At 43.5% G+C, this 15,577-nt stretch overlaps 1 protein-coding gene across 1 annotated transcript in view; it reads right to left on the reverse strand.

Moving 5' to 3' along the window:
- Window positions 1-14,110, reverse strand: part of nr4a3 (nuclear receptor subfamily 4, group A, member 3) — a 28,585-nt gene extending 14,475 nt beyond the window's left edge. The window contains 3 exon segments of the mRNA XM_045206990.1: window positions 4,170-4,972; window positions 9,288-9,440; window positions 13,570-14,110. Coding sequence (XP_045062925.1) covers window positions 4,170-4,972; window positions 9,288-9,440; window positions 13,570-13,618 — 1,005 coding nt within the window. The 5' untranslated portion in view covers window positions 13,619-14,110.
- Between the last annotated feature and the right edge of the window lie 1,467 nt (window positions 14,111-15,577).

Consider the following 15,577-nt stretch of genomic DNA (forward strand, 5'->3'; position numbering starts at 1 on the left):
AGTGTTTGTGAGTGTGTGTGTGTGTGTGTGTGTGTGTGTGTATGTGTGTGAGTGTGTGTGCGGTGTGTGTGTGTGTGTGTGTGTGTGTGTGTGTGTGTGTGTGTGTGTGTGTGTGTGTGTGTGAGTGTGAGTGTGTGTATGTGTGTGAGTGTGTGTGAGTGTGAGTGTGTGTATGTGTGTGAGTGTGTGTACACTGTGAACACCGCCCTCACGACCGTCTGCCATACGCAACACCCTAAGAGAGATGGAGGGATCAAAGAGAAAGAGAGACAAAGGGAAAGACAGAGAGAAGACACAACCAGTCCACTAGAATAACCTGTTCTGCTGTGTACAGTGTCTACATGCCCACACATCTAGCCTGTCCCTCTACTCTCTGTCCCCGCTCAGGTGGAATGAGAGAAGTTACACCAGAGTGGCTGAACTGAGTTACATGTAATCACAGCATAGCCTACAACCCCAAACGGTTAAAGCCTAGTTGTACTGAGAGACTACAGCCGTGACTGACCCATCTACACTGGGACACACACACACAAACACACACACACACACACACACACACACACACACACAGGGACATGCAGATTCAGGACATGTAACATGTGCTAATAGCCTGGCTTAAATTAAAAGCCTTCAGGGACAACCCTCCCTTCTCCCTCATTCCCCCTCTCCCTCCTCTCATCCCCTCCCCTCCTCCTCCACTCCTTCCTAATCAGGGGCTATCAGACAGCTCTCTCTCTCTCTCTCTCTCTCTCCAGGCTGTATAACTGCCACTCTACTGCCGTCCGTCTCTAATTAAAAGGTTTAGCATTTATGAATTTATTAATTCAAAAGCATTGTTTTTTTTTTTTATGTAGTTATTCTTTCCTCTACCAGGGGTAGAGGGTTAACAGCCACTGCTTGACTGGCTGTGCTCAGAGGTTAATGTGTGAGTGTGTGTGTGTGTGTGTGTGTGTGTGTGTGTGTGTGTGTGTGTGTGTGTGTGTGTGTGTGTGTGTGTGTGTGTGTGTGTGTGTGTGTGTGTGTGTGTGTGTGTGTGTGTGTGTGTGTGTGTGTGTGTGTGTGTGTGTGTTGGGTCTGTGTGTGAGAGGAAGTAATTCGTCATGTTCCATTTCCCTCTGGATGAGCAATAATGGGGGCTATCGCTGCTTCTGTTAGCTTAACCTCTCTCTCTCTCTCTCTCCACTCTCTCTCAGGTAAATATATGTCAATTAGTTAATATATTTATCATCTCCCATATGCATTGCTTTTATACCGCTAACTGTTTTACCAAGTCTAATTCTGCAATTCGTATTTCTAAATGACTACAATTTATTTACATATTCATCTCCCACATAAGCTACTATTTATGTTAACAAAAAGTAATACTTCATTCATTGACCAAAAATGAATACTTATTCAAAAGGAAAATCTCTTTAATTCACATTAGTGAAAATATGTATAACTCACACAAATGAAATTAGAATGAATCACTAATAACACTCTGCGTACACTACTAATATGAAGGCAATAATGCATGAATGCCCTATTAGATTTAATTAGATTTAATTAGAGATAATGCATTTAACGGTGCGTAAAACACAGAGAACAATATAAAGCTCATCCACTCAGTGTAACTTGCATATTAACAGACTGGTCCTGGTGAGCATTCATAAACATTAAACATCACCTGCTGATTCCTGTCTCTAACGTTAGATGGTGGCCATCACCTGCTGATTCCTGTCTCTAACGTTAGATGGTGGCCATCACCTGCTGATTCCTGTCTCTAACGTTAGACAGTAGTCGGAAATGAGCAGATTTGATAATGTTATGTAAACGTTTTTAGGAAAATGTTGTGTAAACGTTGTTAGGAAAATGTTGTGTACATGCTGTGTGGATAACTTTGTGTACATGTTGTGTGTTTAATGTTGTGTAAATATTGTGGTTAATGGCGTGTTTGTTGTTGTATAATGTTGTACGGATAAGGTTGTATAATCTTTTGTGTATAATGTTGTGTAGATGTTGTGTGTATAATGTTGTGTGGATGTTGTGGGGATAATGTTGTCTAGATGTTGTGGGGGTAACGTTGTGTACATGTTGTGTGGATAATGTTGTGTAGATGTTGTGGGGATAATGTTGTGTAGATGAAGTTGTACAAATGTTTTCTGGCTGTTTAGCTTTGACTGTCAGGGCTCTGGAATCACTGAAGAGCAGGAGAAACATAAATTGTGTGTTTGTGTGTGTATGTGTGTGTGTGTGAGGCTAATGTAGGATGTTGACAGGCTGTGTCTGGGTGCAGAGCCCACGGCATGAAGCCATACACACACACACACACACACAAGCCCCTGGCCTGCAACCACCAGACGCTGCTTTCATTAATTACTAAATAAAAACTAATTGTGAAACTAATTGAAAAGAGGGATCATTCATTTCCACCTACCACAGGCCTTATTCAATTATCTCTATGTTTGCACCCTCTCTCCCTTTTATTTATCTCTCTCTACTTCTCTCTCTCCCTGTCTCTACTCTCTCTCCCTGTCTCTACTTCTCTCTCTCCCTCTCTCTACTTCTCTCTCTCCCTCTCTTTACTTCTCTCTCGTTTTCCATAACTTTAAAAAACACACCAGAAAGACCACGTTTTAAAGATGCCAGGATGAAATAGGATGAACATTAGATTTTGTATTGGATGACAAATATTTCATTTTACATGCACATACAAGAAGTGAAAAAAGCCCTATGACTAAAAGCAGGCTCCTGAACGATGACATAAGGTACAGAGATGAGTGTGTGTGTGTGTGTGTGTGTGTGTGTGTGTGTGTGTGTGTGGGATGTGTTATATATGATGTTAGATAACTGTCATAAGAGACCAAACGGAAACTGTGGAGGAAGAAAATGTATAATACCGCCGGAATCAATTCTTAACAAACGTAAATTTTATTGCTTTAAAACATTATTGGCTACAGCCTTTTCATTTCAACTTTATTTCAACCGAGAGGTTCCATCAAACTGTTTCTGAGCAGTTACTGTACTTATGCTCAGTGTTAAGGTATGGATATGATCCCTCCTCCATGGATAACCTAGGTGTGGGATTGGGTGAATTATCTAGCTCTCTGTAGTTTGGTGAATATGTTTTTATCCAATTGTCTTCCTACAGTCCTCTTCCTCTTTCTCTCCCTCCCTCTCTCTCTCCCAGCTCAACAGAGAGACAAAGGAAAAGAGACAAAAGAGAGATAGAGAGAGAAAAAGAGAAAAGAGAGACAAGAGTATTTCTCTCTGTCTCTGTCTCTGTCTCTGTCTCTGTCTCTGTCTCTCTGTCTAACTCTCTCTCCATCTCACTCTCTCCCTCTCTCTCTCGCTATCTCACTCTCTATCTCTCTCTTGCTATCTCTCTCTCTCTCTCTCTCTTTATCTCTCTCTCTCTCTCGTGAGCTGGAAGACACTTTTAGCAGCCACTGTATTTTTATCACACCCTGCCGTCACGACACACACACACACACACCTCTCTGCCCGGCTGGTTGCCTGGGGAGACGACCCTCACAGGCGCCGTGGCAACTCCTCAGACGATTTAGAGAGCACTCAATGAACAACAGAACGAGAGAGAGAGAGAGAGAGAGAGAGAGAGAGAGAGAGAGAGAGAGAGAGAGAGAGAGAGAGGGGGGCACAGTCCTTCTCCAAGCTCTGCATGAGAGAGAGACTGGTGTAACTCTTGAGGCATGTTCAATTTCGAGGACTCAGGGCACTGCAAGCCAACAACCTCCAGTCATGTCTGTTGGTAGCTCGCTAAATGAACATTGTGACGGCTCTATGGATCAGATCCCCTTGAACATGGTCCTAGTATTCACATAGAACAGATCCAGGGAGGGTCGTCTCCCCAGGCAACCAACAGGGCAGAGAGGTTGTGTGTGTGTGTGTCGTGACGGCAGGGTGTGATAAAAATACAGTGGCTGCTAAAAGTGTCTTCCAGCTCACGAGAGAGAGATAAAGAGAGAGAAAGAGAGAGAGATAGAGAGTGAGATAGCGAGAGAGAGCGTGAGATGGAGAGAGAGTTAGACAGAGAGAGAGAGAGAGAAGAGAGAGAGAGAGAGAGAGAGAGAGAGAGAGAGAGAGAGAGAGAGAGGTGGAGAATAGCATGAGAGATGCTCATGGGGGTGTCATCGGGTGGGTGTGAGGTGATGTGTATCAGGTGGTCTTACCTTGAAGAAGCCTTTGCAGCCCTCGCAGGTGCGTACGCCGTAGTGCTGGCAGGCAGCGTTGTCGCCACACACGGCACAGGTGCCCTCTCCTGGGGGGCCGCGATGGGGGGGCGAGGGTAGGCCGTCCCCCAGCAGAGGGTTACAGGACCCCAGCGCCAGAGAACGGAAGGCCAGTCCTCCCGGGCCGCCCGGACCCCCAACCCCGCGGTGCAGCTGGTACAGGTGCTGCTCCAGGGGCGGGCCGTGGGGGTGGGGGGGCACTGAGGATGACGAGGAAGAGGAGGAAGAGCGAGGCAGCCCCCCTCCCAGCCCCTCATACCCCCCACTGTGGGGAGGGGAGTGCTGGTAGAAGTGGGGGAAGCGAGAGGACTTGAGGGGGCCTTGGGAGGGGGGCTGCAGGGAGTGGTGTGGGGAGTCATCCCAGAGGAAGGAGGAGCCAGGCTGGGGGGGGAGAGAGGGGGTGGTGGGGGTGGACGGAGGAGACTGTTTAAAGTACATGGAGGAGGAGGGCAGGGTGTCAGATTGGGGGTAGGACTCCTCCTCCTTCTTGATAAGCGGCCTATGGGAGGGCATCTGGTAGAGGCAGGATGACTTGGGCTCGTAGCTCCCCTCAACAAACACGTTGAAGCTGGGCAGAGAGGTGGTGGCGGCCGCCGAGATCTCACCCCCACCCAGGTCCAACTTGGTATAGTCCGGGTTCATGAGGTCAGAGCTGTAGCTGTCGCCCTGGTAACCAAAGGACTGGGCGGAGTAGGACGAGCCTGGGGGGGCGGGCCCATACTGTGCCTGCACACAAGGCATGTCTACAGAGAAGGATGGGAGGAGAGAGAGAGAAATATACAACCTATATTTATGTTGATTTATTTTCCCTTTTGTACTTTAACTATTTGCACATCATGACATTTGAAATGACTTTATTCTTTTGGAACTTTTGTGAGTGTAATGTTTACTGTTCATTTTATTTTATTTTTCTACTTTTGTTTTAGAGCACTTGCAGAGAGATGTAGAGAGATAGTTCCCCATGCCAATAGAGCAGAGATGATTGAGAGAGAGAGAGAGAGAGAGAGAGAGAATCAGTAGATGTCTGATAACAGTATTAAAACATCAACATTGTAGTGATAGTGAGAGTGTAAATGTGTGTGTGAGAATGTTGGTGAGGTGATGGACACAGTTTGGTGCTGAAACCCACAAAACAGCAGGATCTCCTCCCTCTTTATGATGTTGATTATTTATGCAGTTAACAGATGCACATTATGCAATAGTATGAAACGTGTGAGGAAGCTGTTAGTGTGTTGTTAGTGTAATTCCCTTAATATAACACTCATTAGCCAATTAGTCAAGCAAATAAAAACATGTTAGCCAATCGGTGAAGCAGATAAAAACATATTAGCCAATCAGTGAAGCTAAGCTCAGCGGTTCTTGTTCACTCGGCAGGAAACGGAAGAAAACGTTTTGGAACGTACCTTAACTTGTCCGATAACAACTGTCATTTGTTTTTGTTTTTCAAAACTTTTTCTCCCGTTTTTTCCTACTGAATGAGCCCCAGATTTAACCCCCATCCACTTTGCAATCAACACACCTGGTCATGATCACCCACAGCCACACATACAACCACACACACACACAACACAACCCTCATTCCTGCACAGCTAAACTGTAGGAACAGTTTGTTAGTGTACTGTGGGTGAAGAGCTGTGTGTGTGTGTGTGTGTGTGTGTGTGTGTGTATGTCTTGGCCTAGTTTATCTGTCGTTTGGGAACTAAATGAGGCCTGTATCATTAAATGTTAATGGACCCTCATGGTGCTGGACCCTTACTAACTCTGGCCTCTAAAACAACCAGCCACACACACACCGTCCTGTCACATACTGCCATGACAAGCTCAAAGATAAGATGGGGAACTGTGAGTGTGCGTGTGTGTACACAATTAATCTAGAGGGGCTAATTATCGTAAAGACCTCTGTTGTAGCCTGGGGATAACACACACACGTACGCACGCATATGTGCACACACACAGCCCACCAATGTAACCACAAATGAATAATATTATTATTAATAATAACAATTACAACAATAATTATTTTTGATTTGTATAATAATAATAATAATAATAATAATAATAATAATAATAATAAGCATAATAATAAGCATAATAATAAGCATAATAATCATAATATTTATAATAATATATATAGTTATCTATTGTTGAACCTGCTTTTGATGGAGAGAAAAACAGGTGAGACTGGGCTCTAATGTATTAGCCTACGTGTGTGTGTGTGTGTGTGTGTGTGTGTGTGTGTGTGTGTGTGTGTGTGTGTGTGTGTGTGTGTGTGTGTGTGTAAGTGCCCAGGGTTGTGGTGTTCGCTCTTCGCTCTCGAGAAGGGAACTGTCAACAGCGCGGTTCCCATTGACCCTCTGCGCGCGCTGTGCCGTAATCGTCTTGTTCCCACACGTCATATTTATTTAGTCAAATGGGACTTATCAAGCCTACTACCATCATTTTTCCTGCACGCCTCCTTTCCTCTGCGGACTCTAACAACTGTGTACATTTGCCCTACGCACATGGCACAGGCACAAACTTAACTAAATGACATATTCATTAAGTCCATTTTGAACAGTGAACACAATATAACTGTACATTTTGGCTATGTGATTTTACCTGTGGGCTAGAAGTCCTGGCTTGATTCACACCTTACAGCGGGAGACATCCATATTAGAGACACCATGGGTGAGCTGCAGGGCTACAGTGTAACCATGGGAACGCGCGTGAGACACGAGGTCAGGGGGGAGTTCAGAGTTCTGACTCAAACTTTCTCAGTGTGCGCGAGTTCCATCAGTCTGTAAAGGGGTGGGCGAGCACGTCTGCACGCGAGCAACCGCCAGATGCGCTGTGACGCCATCTCGAATTTTATTTTATTTCTATGACGGCCTCGCGAGTGACCCAGGCAGTTGCACCACCCACGCGGAAACAAGCCTACAGGTGTACAGAGAGAAAGGGGGTTTGTAACGTGCCTGTGACTTTAAGGGGAGAAGAGTAAGAGGGGGGTAGAAAGACAGAGAAAGAGGAGATGATAAAGATGGGCTCAGAAGGAGAGAGAGGGTGAGATGAGGAAGAGGGGGAGTGTTTTCCTGGGGCTGGACAACAGGGGTGTTTGTGTGTGTGTGTGTGTGTGTGTCTGATGTATTTATTTCCAATTGAAACGCCTCCTTATAAGACTCCTCCACCTACCTTGCCTGAAGTCAAACGCATAAATGCACGCACACACGCACATACAGACACACTCACACACACACACACATTGATGATGATGTAAACACAACCTAACTAACGTGTGTGCCTTCTCCTCACAGTGCTGCCTGTGCACACCTTGGCCCTAAGCACACACATCTATTTCTGAGTAAACACACACACACACAGATATTCAGACAATGCAGTGTCATGTTAAGACCAAGCCAGAAGCACTTCAATGACACTAGATTATCTCCCAAAAATCTAAAACACCCTCTTCATTCAAACACTATAAGGTGACAGCAAGTGTGTGTATGTGTGCGTGTGTATGTGTGAGTGAAGAATGTGTGTGTATGCGTGTGTGTACTACATGCATGAGTATTTTGAGTGTGTGCATATGTGAGTGTGTGCTTAAGCTACATGTGTGTTAAACAGTGAGTGTTAACAAGCATTCAGGACAGACAAGCCAGGCAGATAAATGCTAGAAGCTCTCACAGTCTCATGTCAGAATTAGACGTTCATCCACGTACTCAAACGTCAAATTTCGAAGTTGTTCCAAACTTCAAATTTCGTGTGTTTAATGTTAAGTCCAGGCATTAACTCCGAATGGTTAAGGTAAAGTTAAGGTTTGGGATAGGCTTAAAACAAAAATATCAAAAACAACTGCCACGTCATCTCCCCACTTGCACAGACATGGATGGACGTTGAATACTGACTTGTATATTGGGTGACCTGGCTGGATAAGTGTGTGTGTGTACGTGCGTGCGCGTGTGTGTGTGTATGATGATCAGAGAGAAGCAGTCTCTAACCTCGAGGTGTGCATTTCAACTGGACACAATGCATCTGTTCCAAAAACTGAGCGCGCTTGTTCATTGTCAAAATGCCATAGATCTAACAAACAAGACATGAAGTGCATAAGTAAATACATAATACATTCTATTGATCAAGGAAACATTCAGAAATGGTTAAAAATAAATAAAGATGTATATATATATTATTTTTTAAAGTTGCTTTTAATGGACACACATATGCGCAAATTTGATAATTCTTTCTAAAAACTACAGTCAAAACACACGCACACACACGCACGTACGCAGATTGAAACAGATCGACAGCAGACAGCGATTTGAGTCATTCGATCTAAATCTTATTTTGTGTGTTGGCTTTTGGACGGGTATTAACGCGCACATGTTCACAGTCATGAAATGTACCAGTACGTAAACTTGATCTAAATACAGGTATGGTGCAGAAACACAGAACGGGTTTTTGTCTTCGAGGCTGTGGTCGCGTCTCACCGCAGGCTCGAGGCCCCCATGTGTCCCTATATGGGCGCGACAGCCTACCTTTATCACCTTCATCTATCAGGAGATAATAGGCCCATGTGCTTTTAAATTAGGCTACTTTATTTTGGCCTCGAAGGTTTAAGACGTTTAACCTCATTAAGTTCATTAAGCAGATCGATATCTACAGATTTGACTAATTCGATTTTTTGGTCCTGCTTTTGAAGTCGGTGTGTCTAGTTTCAGAATACTATTTCAGTCCCCATATCTCCAGATGGAAATGTCAACTCGCGCGCACTCACTGACACAACACGCTTAGAATTATAAATCAGAACTGACTTGGAATATATTAAATTACCATTTAGACCATTCAATATCGGTTAAATTAAAATAATAAAATATGCTGTTGGTCTAAGCTATATGGTTTGTTATATAAACATAACTATATATATAGGCCTAATATTGTTTTTAATAAAATAAACCCTATAGGCCTAGAGTGAGCAGACTAATAGTTTGGAAACTACACGCGCATTTGGAAGAGGTTTTAAAAGCACCAACTCAGGACAGGTGCAAACGACGCCCCCGGCCTATTCCCCATGTTTTTCAGTACCTGGTGTGAAAGCCTCGCGCTGAATGGTGCTCTGTGTGGGGGGCTGGGGACTGGTGCGGCTGTGGTGGGGGACCGGGAGCGGGGAGGACTCGAAGGGACTGTCGGGTAGCCGGGGCTCTGAGCTCGGCTGGGCGCGCTCTTCCGAACCCGGGTCTGGAGGAAAGAAACACGGGGTCACAACCAGAGACATGGGAACTCCCAAACCACACCGACACGCATGACATAGCTTACTGCACAAATGCAATACAATCACAAAGAGCGGAATATAGTCGCACAGACTATAGCCTGCAAATGATTACCTTGATGGAACAAAACGCACAGAAATTAAAACATCAACAGAATAAAATGTATTCTCAGTGATGAGAGCGAAAACCAGCAGGCGTCGAGGTGTGATACAGAATGAAAGGTCAGACCTAGAAAGAGAGACCCACAGACATGCGACAGAAGCATGGAGTAATAGGAATAATTATAAGAACATTTATACAACTATTGATCAATAAAAAAATCGGCAAACATCCCATAGCACACATTTTATGAATGATTCACAAAATACAGATGTGAACAGATATTGTCTACAATCTCTCTATATAATTTAGCCTACAACTCAGTAATAGTGAAATAATTTTGAATTCCAATTTCAACTCTTATAAAAGTAAAATATTGAAGATTGATGAGAATTTATAGACCAAAAGAAAAACTACAATCACTTCACCTGCGAGCAGGATAAAAATAATAAATCAATCTAACTATTATCTATATCGTGAAATATCCTATGAATCTATTAAATTATCATATGAACCCTTTTTAAAACAAACAATAATATGAAATGAAACCAGTTATTTGCAATTAATAAAACAACTGTCTTCAAAAGAGCATGGCTATCATTTTGTTAAAATTGCCGGTGGTTCTTTCCCGCGCTAGTCTGAGGCTCATGCACTAGAGGTCTCAGGGTTCAATAGGGTTCGTTATTGGAAAGAGAAAATAGGTTACAATATCCACCTGAGTAAGTTATGAATCTCAGAACCGAAACCTCTCCGCTCCCAGTGCGTCTTGCTGCCAGCCAGAGCACAGCGCACCGCAGACAAGATATTTCAAAGCGCCTAGCGCCCCCTCTCTGCAGCACTCACCTACAAACACTGAACCATACCCGGACTAATTCTCTCCACCAAACCAGGGACCAGCCCTTCCTCTCCGGACTCATTCTCTGAACCGTCCCGGCCGGGAGCCATACAGTCTGTTTTGAGATCACTGTACAGTTGAACTCCGAATCCCCAGTTTGGATAGGTTCTTAACATTCTAACTTTTCCAACAGGCTTGCGGGCTGACTAAATCTAAAACTATAACCTAGGGATCTAACACGTTTTTTGTTGTTGCTTTGTCTGACATGTTTGTATGCCACTCAATGTCTGGAGAATGAGTTAGACCTATAGCCTTAATAATAACATGAACCTCACCAGGATACAGACAGTCGCTTCTCTCAATCTCTCAATCTCTCAATCTCTACCACAACAGAATGCTTGGCTAATCAGCAAAGGAAATGTAATATTCTTCCTCAATTGTTTATACTTCATAGACGTGGTGGTCATTGTTTTCAATTACATTCCATGTTATTTGTTTCTAATTCAGTGTGCTGTAGTAATATATCATATTGAATCGGTGTCAGACCGACATAAAGTAAATAGCCTGTAACGCTTTTAAGAGCAAAAAGTCTATATGCATTTTACGCTTTTTAAAGTAGCCTATATGTAGACAAAAGGGCCACGAAAAAAGCTACAATTGCACTGGTCTGTGTGTGTCCATAATGTGAACACAGGGCAGAAGGGTCTCCTCTCTCTCTCTGTTTCTCTCTCGAGCCGGCCGGTGGGTGTTGGGCCTTGCGCCCCGGTAACCTAGAGAACCGCGAAAGAGCAGTGAAGCACGCGCCCCGAAGCGCCGGTTTAGCCCCCCCACGCCAATAAGCCAGTCAGCGCGAGGCTTCCAGCAAACAGAGAGAGAAAAGAGAAGAGATAAAGGCGGTCTGGAGAAATATACAAGTACAGTAAATTAGCCCTGAGGAGCGAGGCTGTCAAAGAGAGGAGACTGTGTGTGTGTGTGTGTGTGTGTGTGTGTGTGTGTGTGTGTGTGTGTGTGTGTGTGTGTGTGTTTCTGTCTACACATCCAAAACCAATTTTAACCGCCTGAGAGAAACTCATACCACACATCTCATAGTGAAAGATACAACTTCTGGCCTTCAAATAAATTATATGGACCAGAGACTGCTGTGTGATTAGGAGATCTCAAAGTTTAATTTAACTTGGCCAATATATTTGAGAATCTGACTGATTCCTAAATGTAAAAAAAAAAAGTAGGCTATTGGTCTGGTGGTCCAACCTGGTCTCCGAGCATGTAGTGTTATTCTGTAGTAAATGTTGCATATGGTATGTCTTAATTTCTGGATGTCCAGCATCCATTTCTTATGATATGTTATGAATTACTATTCATATGATATGTTACGAATTTGCAAAACATACAATATGTTAGGATTTTGCCAAATGTATGATATGTTACGAATTCAATGTGTTGTGTCTAAAGTTAGCTAGGTGGCTAGGTTGCTTGCTAACGTTAGCTAGATGGCTAACGTTAGCTAGGCTAGGGGTTAGGGTTAGGGGTTAAGGTTAATATTAGGAGTTAGGCTAAAGGGTTAAGGTTAGGGGAAGGGTTAGCTAAAGGGTTAAGGTTAGGTTTAGGGTTAGGGGAAGAGTTAGCTAACATGCTAAGTAGTTGCAAAGTAGCTAAAAAGTATTAAGTAGTTGCAAAGTTGCTAATTAGCTAAAATACTAAAGTTGTCCATGATGAGATTGGAACACGCAACCTTTGGGTTGCTAAACATTTGCATTATATGCCCACCCATCCACCCCGACCACCTTTCGTTTTTGCCTTAAGTAACCAATGGTCTTAGGTAAACATACCAAACATAACATATCATACTAATTTGAGTGTCCTGGATTTACATTTACTATGTTATGTCTAGTCTATGATACCATACTGGGTGGTCAGCCCAACCTTAAGCCTCAGTTCGAGTCATGTAGCTCCTTGCTCCAGGATGACGTTTAGGTCAGATCCACGTTCGATTGAAGTAACTTCAACTTCAGAAAGAGGCAAGGCTATAGATCAAACATTGACATCGTTAATGTCAAAATTTGTTTCCCCTAATCATGTGAGCTATAATGTGAGCAATAATAGGCCTGTCTAATTCAGAAAAGCCACATGCTACACACAGGCAGACAGACAGACAGACAGACAGACAAACGACAGACAGACAGTGTGACAGAGGACATTTACGGTTGGTCACCGGCTGGGTGACAGCTCTGGCTCCATGTACTAGTGTTTATAAAACAATATTTTTTATTTTGTAGGCATATAATCACACTGTTTGTTCTAAACTAGGAGAAACTTGCCTGTTTGGATAAATTATGTCAGCATAAATCATTTGAAATTAACTAAGGCTGCCTGCATGTTCTTCTGCAACTTGCCAGTCAGTCAGATTTATTTCAATTATATAAAATCGTCCCATGAAAAAACTCTCATACGCAAGATTTCTGTACCATAGGCCCAGGGCTAATATTCACCCAGCACACAGACCAACAAGATCTCACGGTTTTACCAATTCAACTATGCCCGTATAGCCGGGGATAAACGGCGAGTTATTAGTCAGACACACTCACTCACACACGTACAGCAAACTATGTGTTTTGTTTTAGAACTATTGCAAAGGCATCAAACATGATGTCCACATAAAGCTGAATTAATACATAATCATGTCCTTTATAGCAGTGGAGATAATAAGAGCCTTGATGTCAGCTCTCCTCTACTCTCAGCCTATCTGACTGTCTGTGTTCTTCACTCAGCTCCATTAGTGCCTAATACTGCCTATGTCTCCCACTTCATTGTCTGACTGAGAGGCATCCATTTCCATGACAACCACAAAGAATATGATACCTTCCTTCAGCAAATTAAATTCAAATTCGGTTCCATCTGCCCTCGGTGACACCAAACACACACCGAGGTTCCCGAGCGCACGAGTTTGCCAAATCAACAGGTCATCATGCACGCGAAAGTTAAAGACAGCGCTAGTGTTTTAACAATATTACAAACGGGTTGGTCTCTGACCAAACATAGCCTACAACTAATTATGTTTCTCTCTGAGACCAATAGTCTAGCAGCCTAATGTAATAATGAATTAAGTGGTCTTTAGAATATGAGAGAAAGTCATTAATTCCCAGAAGTAAAGACAGTAACTTACTTGTTTGCTGTAGCGGTTCCGTCTTTACATGTGTTATTAACCCTAACATAAAGTCTCCTGTATAGATCCAGAATAATTACAAAAATGGCCAAAGCTGCTGAAAAGTAAGACGTATATTTGCAGAACTCGTTGAGGATGAAGCGATAGAAAAAACAAGGTCTTCTTTTTTTTCTTTTTTTAATTCTTCTAAAGTAAAGTAGGCTAGAATATAGTCCGATGTGTGTTTTAAAAGTGTGTTTCCGATTGATCCTGTGTATGTGCCAGTGATGATGCGCGCAGATGTAAAGTGGTAGTGCGGGATTGTTTATGTGCGCGGTCTGAGGGAGAAAGTCTAATAGAGCATTTATGTGAGTCTGCCTCCTCAAAGAGCGCCTGGTATGCGCTACGTCAATGTGACGCCATGGGAGAGGTGACGTCACTCACGGTAGAGCTCCCTCGGCCCGGGCCACGCCGTACAGTACTAGACACATAAGCCCCGCACGCTGTGCGCCAGAAAAAGAGCGAGAGAGAGAGAGAGAAGTGTGGTTGAGTGAGAGCGAGTTAATCTTATGATTTCACGACGGAATAGTTCCAGACATGCCCAGGCGAGGGCGAGCATGTGACTACTGTACATGTAGTTTTCCCCATTACATTCTGGTAGTTGCACATTCATTTCCGGGATCTAAACCGTTTTTATGAAGCATTTTTCCACCATAATAGTTTATATATAATCTATTAATTGGTCATTTTTTTAGTTTTATTTTTTAACCCTTATTTTACCAGGTAAGTGGACTGAGAACACATTCTCATTTACAGCAAGGACCTGGGGAATAGTTACAGGGGAGAGGAGGGGGATGAATGAGCCAACTGTTCATAACAGTCTGTAAATAGGCTACTCCATTATGTAGGCCTATCCAACTATTTCAGGTCTTTAAACCAGACCACCCTGTCACACAACTTCATCAGCCACATATGTCAATTTCATATCATTTTGAAGAATAATAATTTTTCCTCTTATGAAGTGCAAATAACTGAGAATCAAACAAAGGAAATCAGTAATCTAATGAACATCAGCATGCAAATGGTATTATGTTGTTTGATGTGACACATACTCAAGAGCTCTTCCTGAGCTCACTGATGATGAGAAGTTTGATGAGTACAGCAACCATATGCCTGTTTCCATTTCACTTCACACACAGTGGAAACCTTGTTTTACCTATCCAATCCTGTCAGTATTGACCTAATAGGAAAGACGGAGTGCTCCTGCAGGAAAGCATCACTTCGGGAGGGGCCCCGGGGACAGTCCAAGGATTACAAAACCACACAACAAAGCTTCGCAGTCAACAGAGTTTCTCAGACAATCCCCCAGGCCTATTGATATATAGAGATATAGAGATAAATAGAGATAACTTGAACATGAAACCAAACACTGGCCTAAAGGCTAAAGGAAGGTCTCTGTATTGACTGATTGCCCTCTCCCCTCCATATTCCACCTCCTCACCCATCCACCTCTTCTCGCAACATTCCTTCTCTCCCCTCTTCCTTCCACCCACATTCCACCTCGTCACCCTTCCACCTCTTCACCTTGCTTCCTCACCTTTTCTTCAACATGTCTTTTCCACCCGACCCCTCTACTTCTCCTCCTCACCACCTCTCCTCATCCCTCTACCTCTCCTCCTCACCACCTCTCCTCCTCACCTCTCCACCACTCCTCCTCACCCCTCCACCTCTCCTCCTTACCCCCAACTTTCCTCCTCACCCCTTCACCTCTCCCCCACACTTCTCCATCTCCATCTCCGTTCTCCAATTTCCTTTTCCATGCGTCTCCACTCTCATTCTCTGTTCTGATATCTGTTTCATTAACCTCAGTCCGTCAGGCTTTTAACAAGCTGTGAAACACAGCCTGTTAAAAACATGTCCTAGTTCACTTCAATACATGTTACACTGTACTTACAGGATTAATTACACTGTGTAGCTCAGTTGGTAGAGCATGGCGCTTGCAACACCAGGGTTGTAGGGTTCGATTCCC

Source organism: Coregonus clupeaformis, chromosome 24 (assembly GCF_020615455.1).
Source record: "Coregonus clupeaformis isolate EN_2021a chromosome 24, ASM2061545v1, whole genome shotgun sequence".
NCBI lineage: Eukaryota > Metazoa > Chordata > Actinopteri > Salmoniformes > Salmonidae > Coregonus > Coregonus clupeaformis.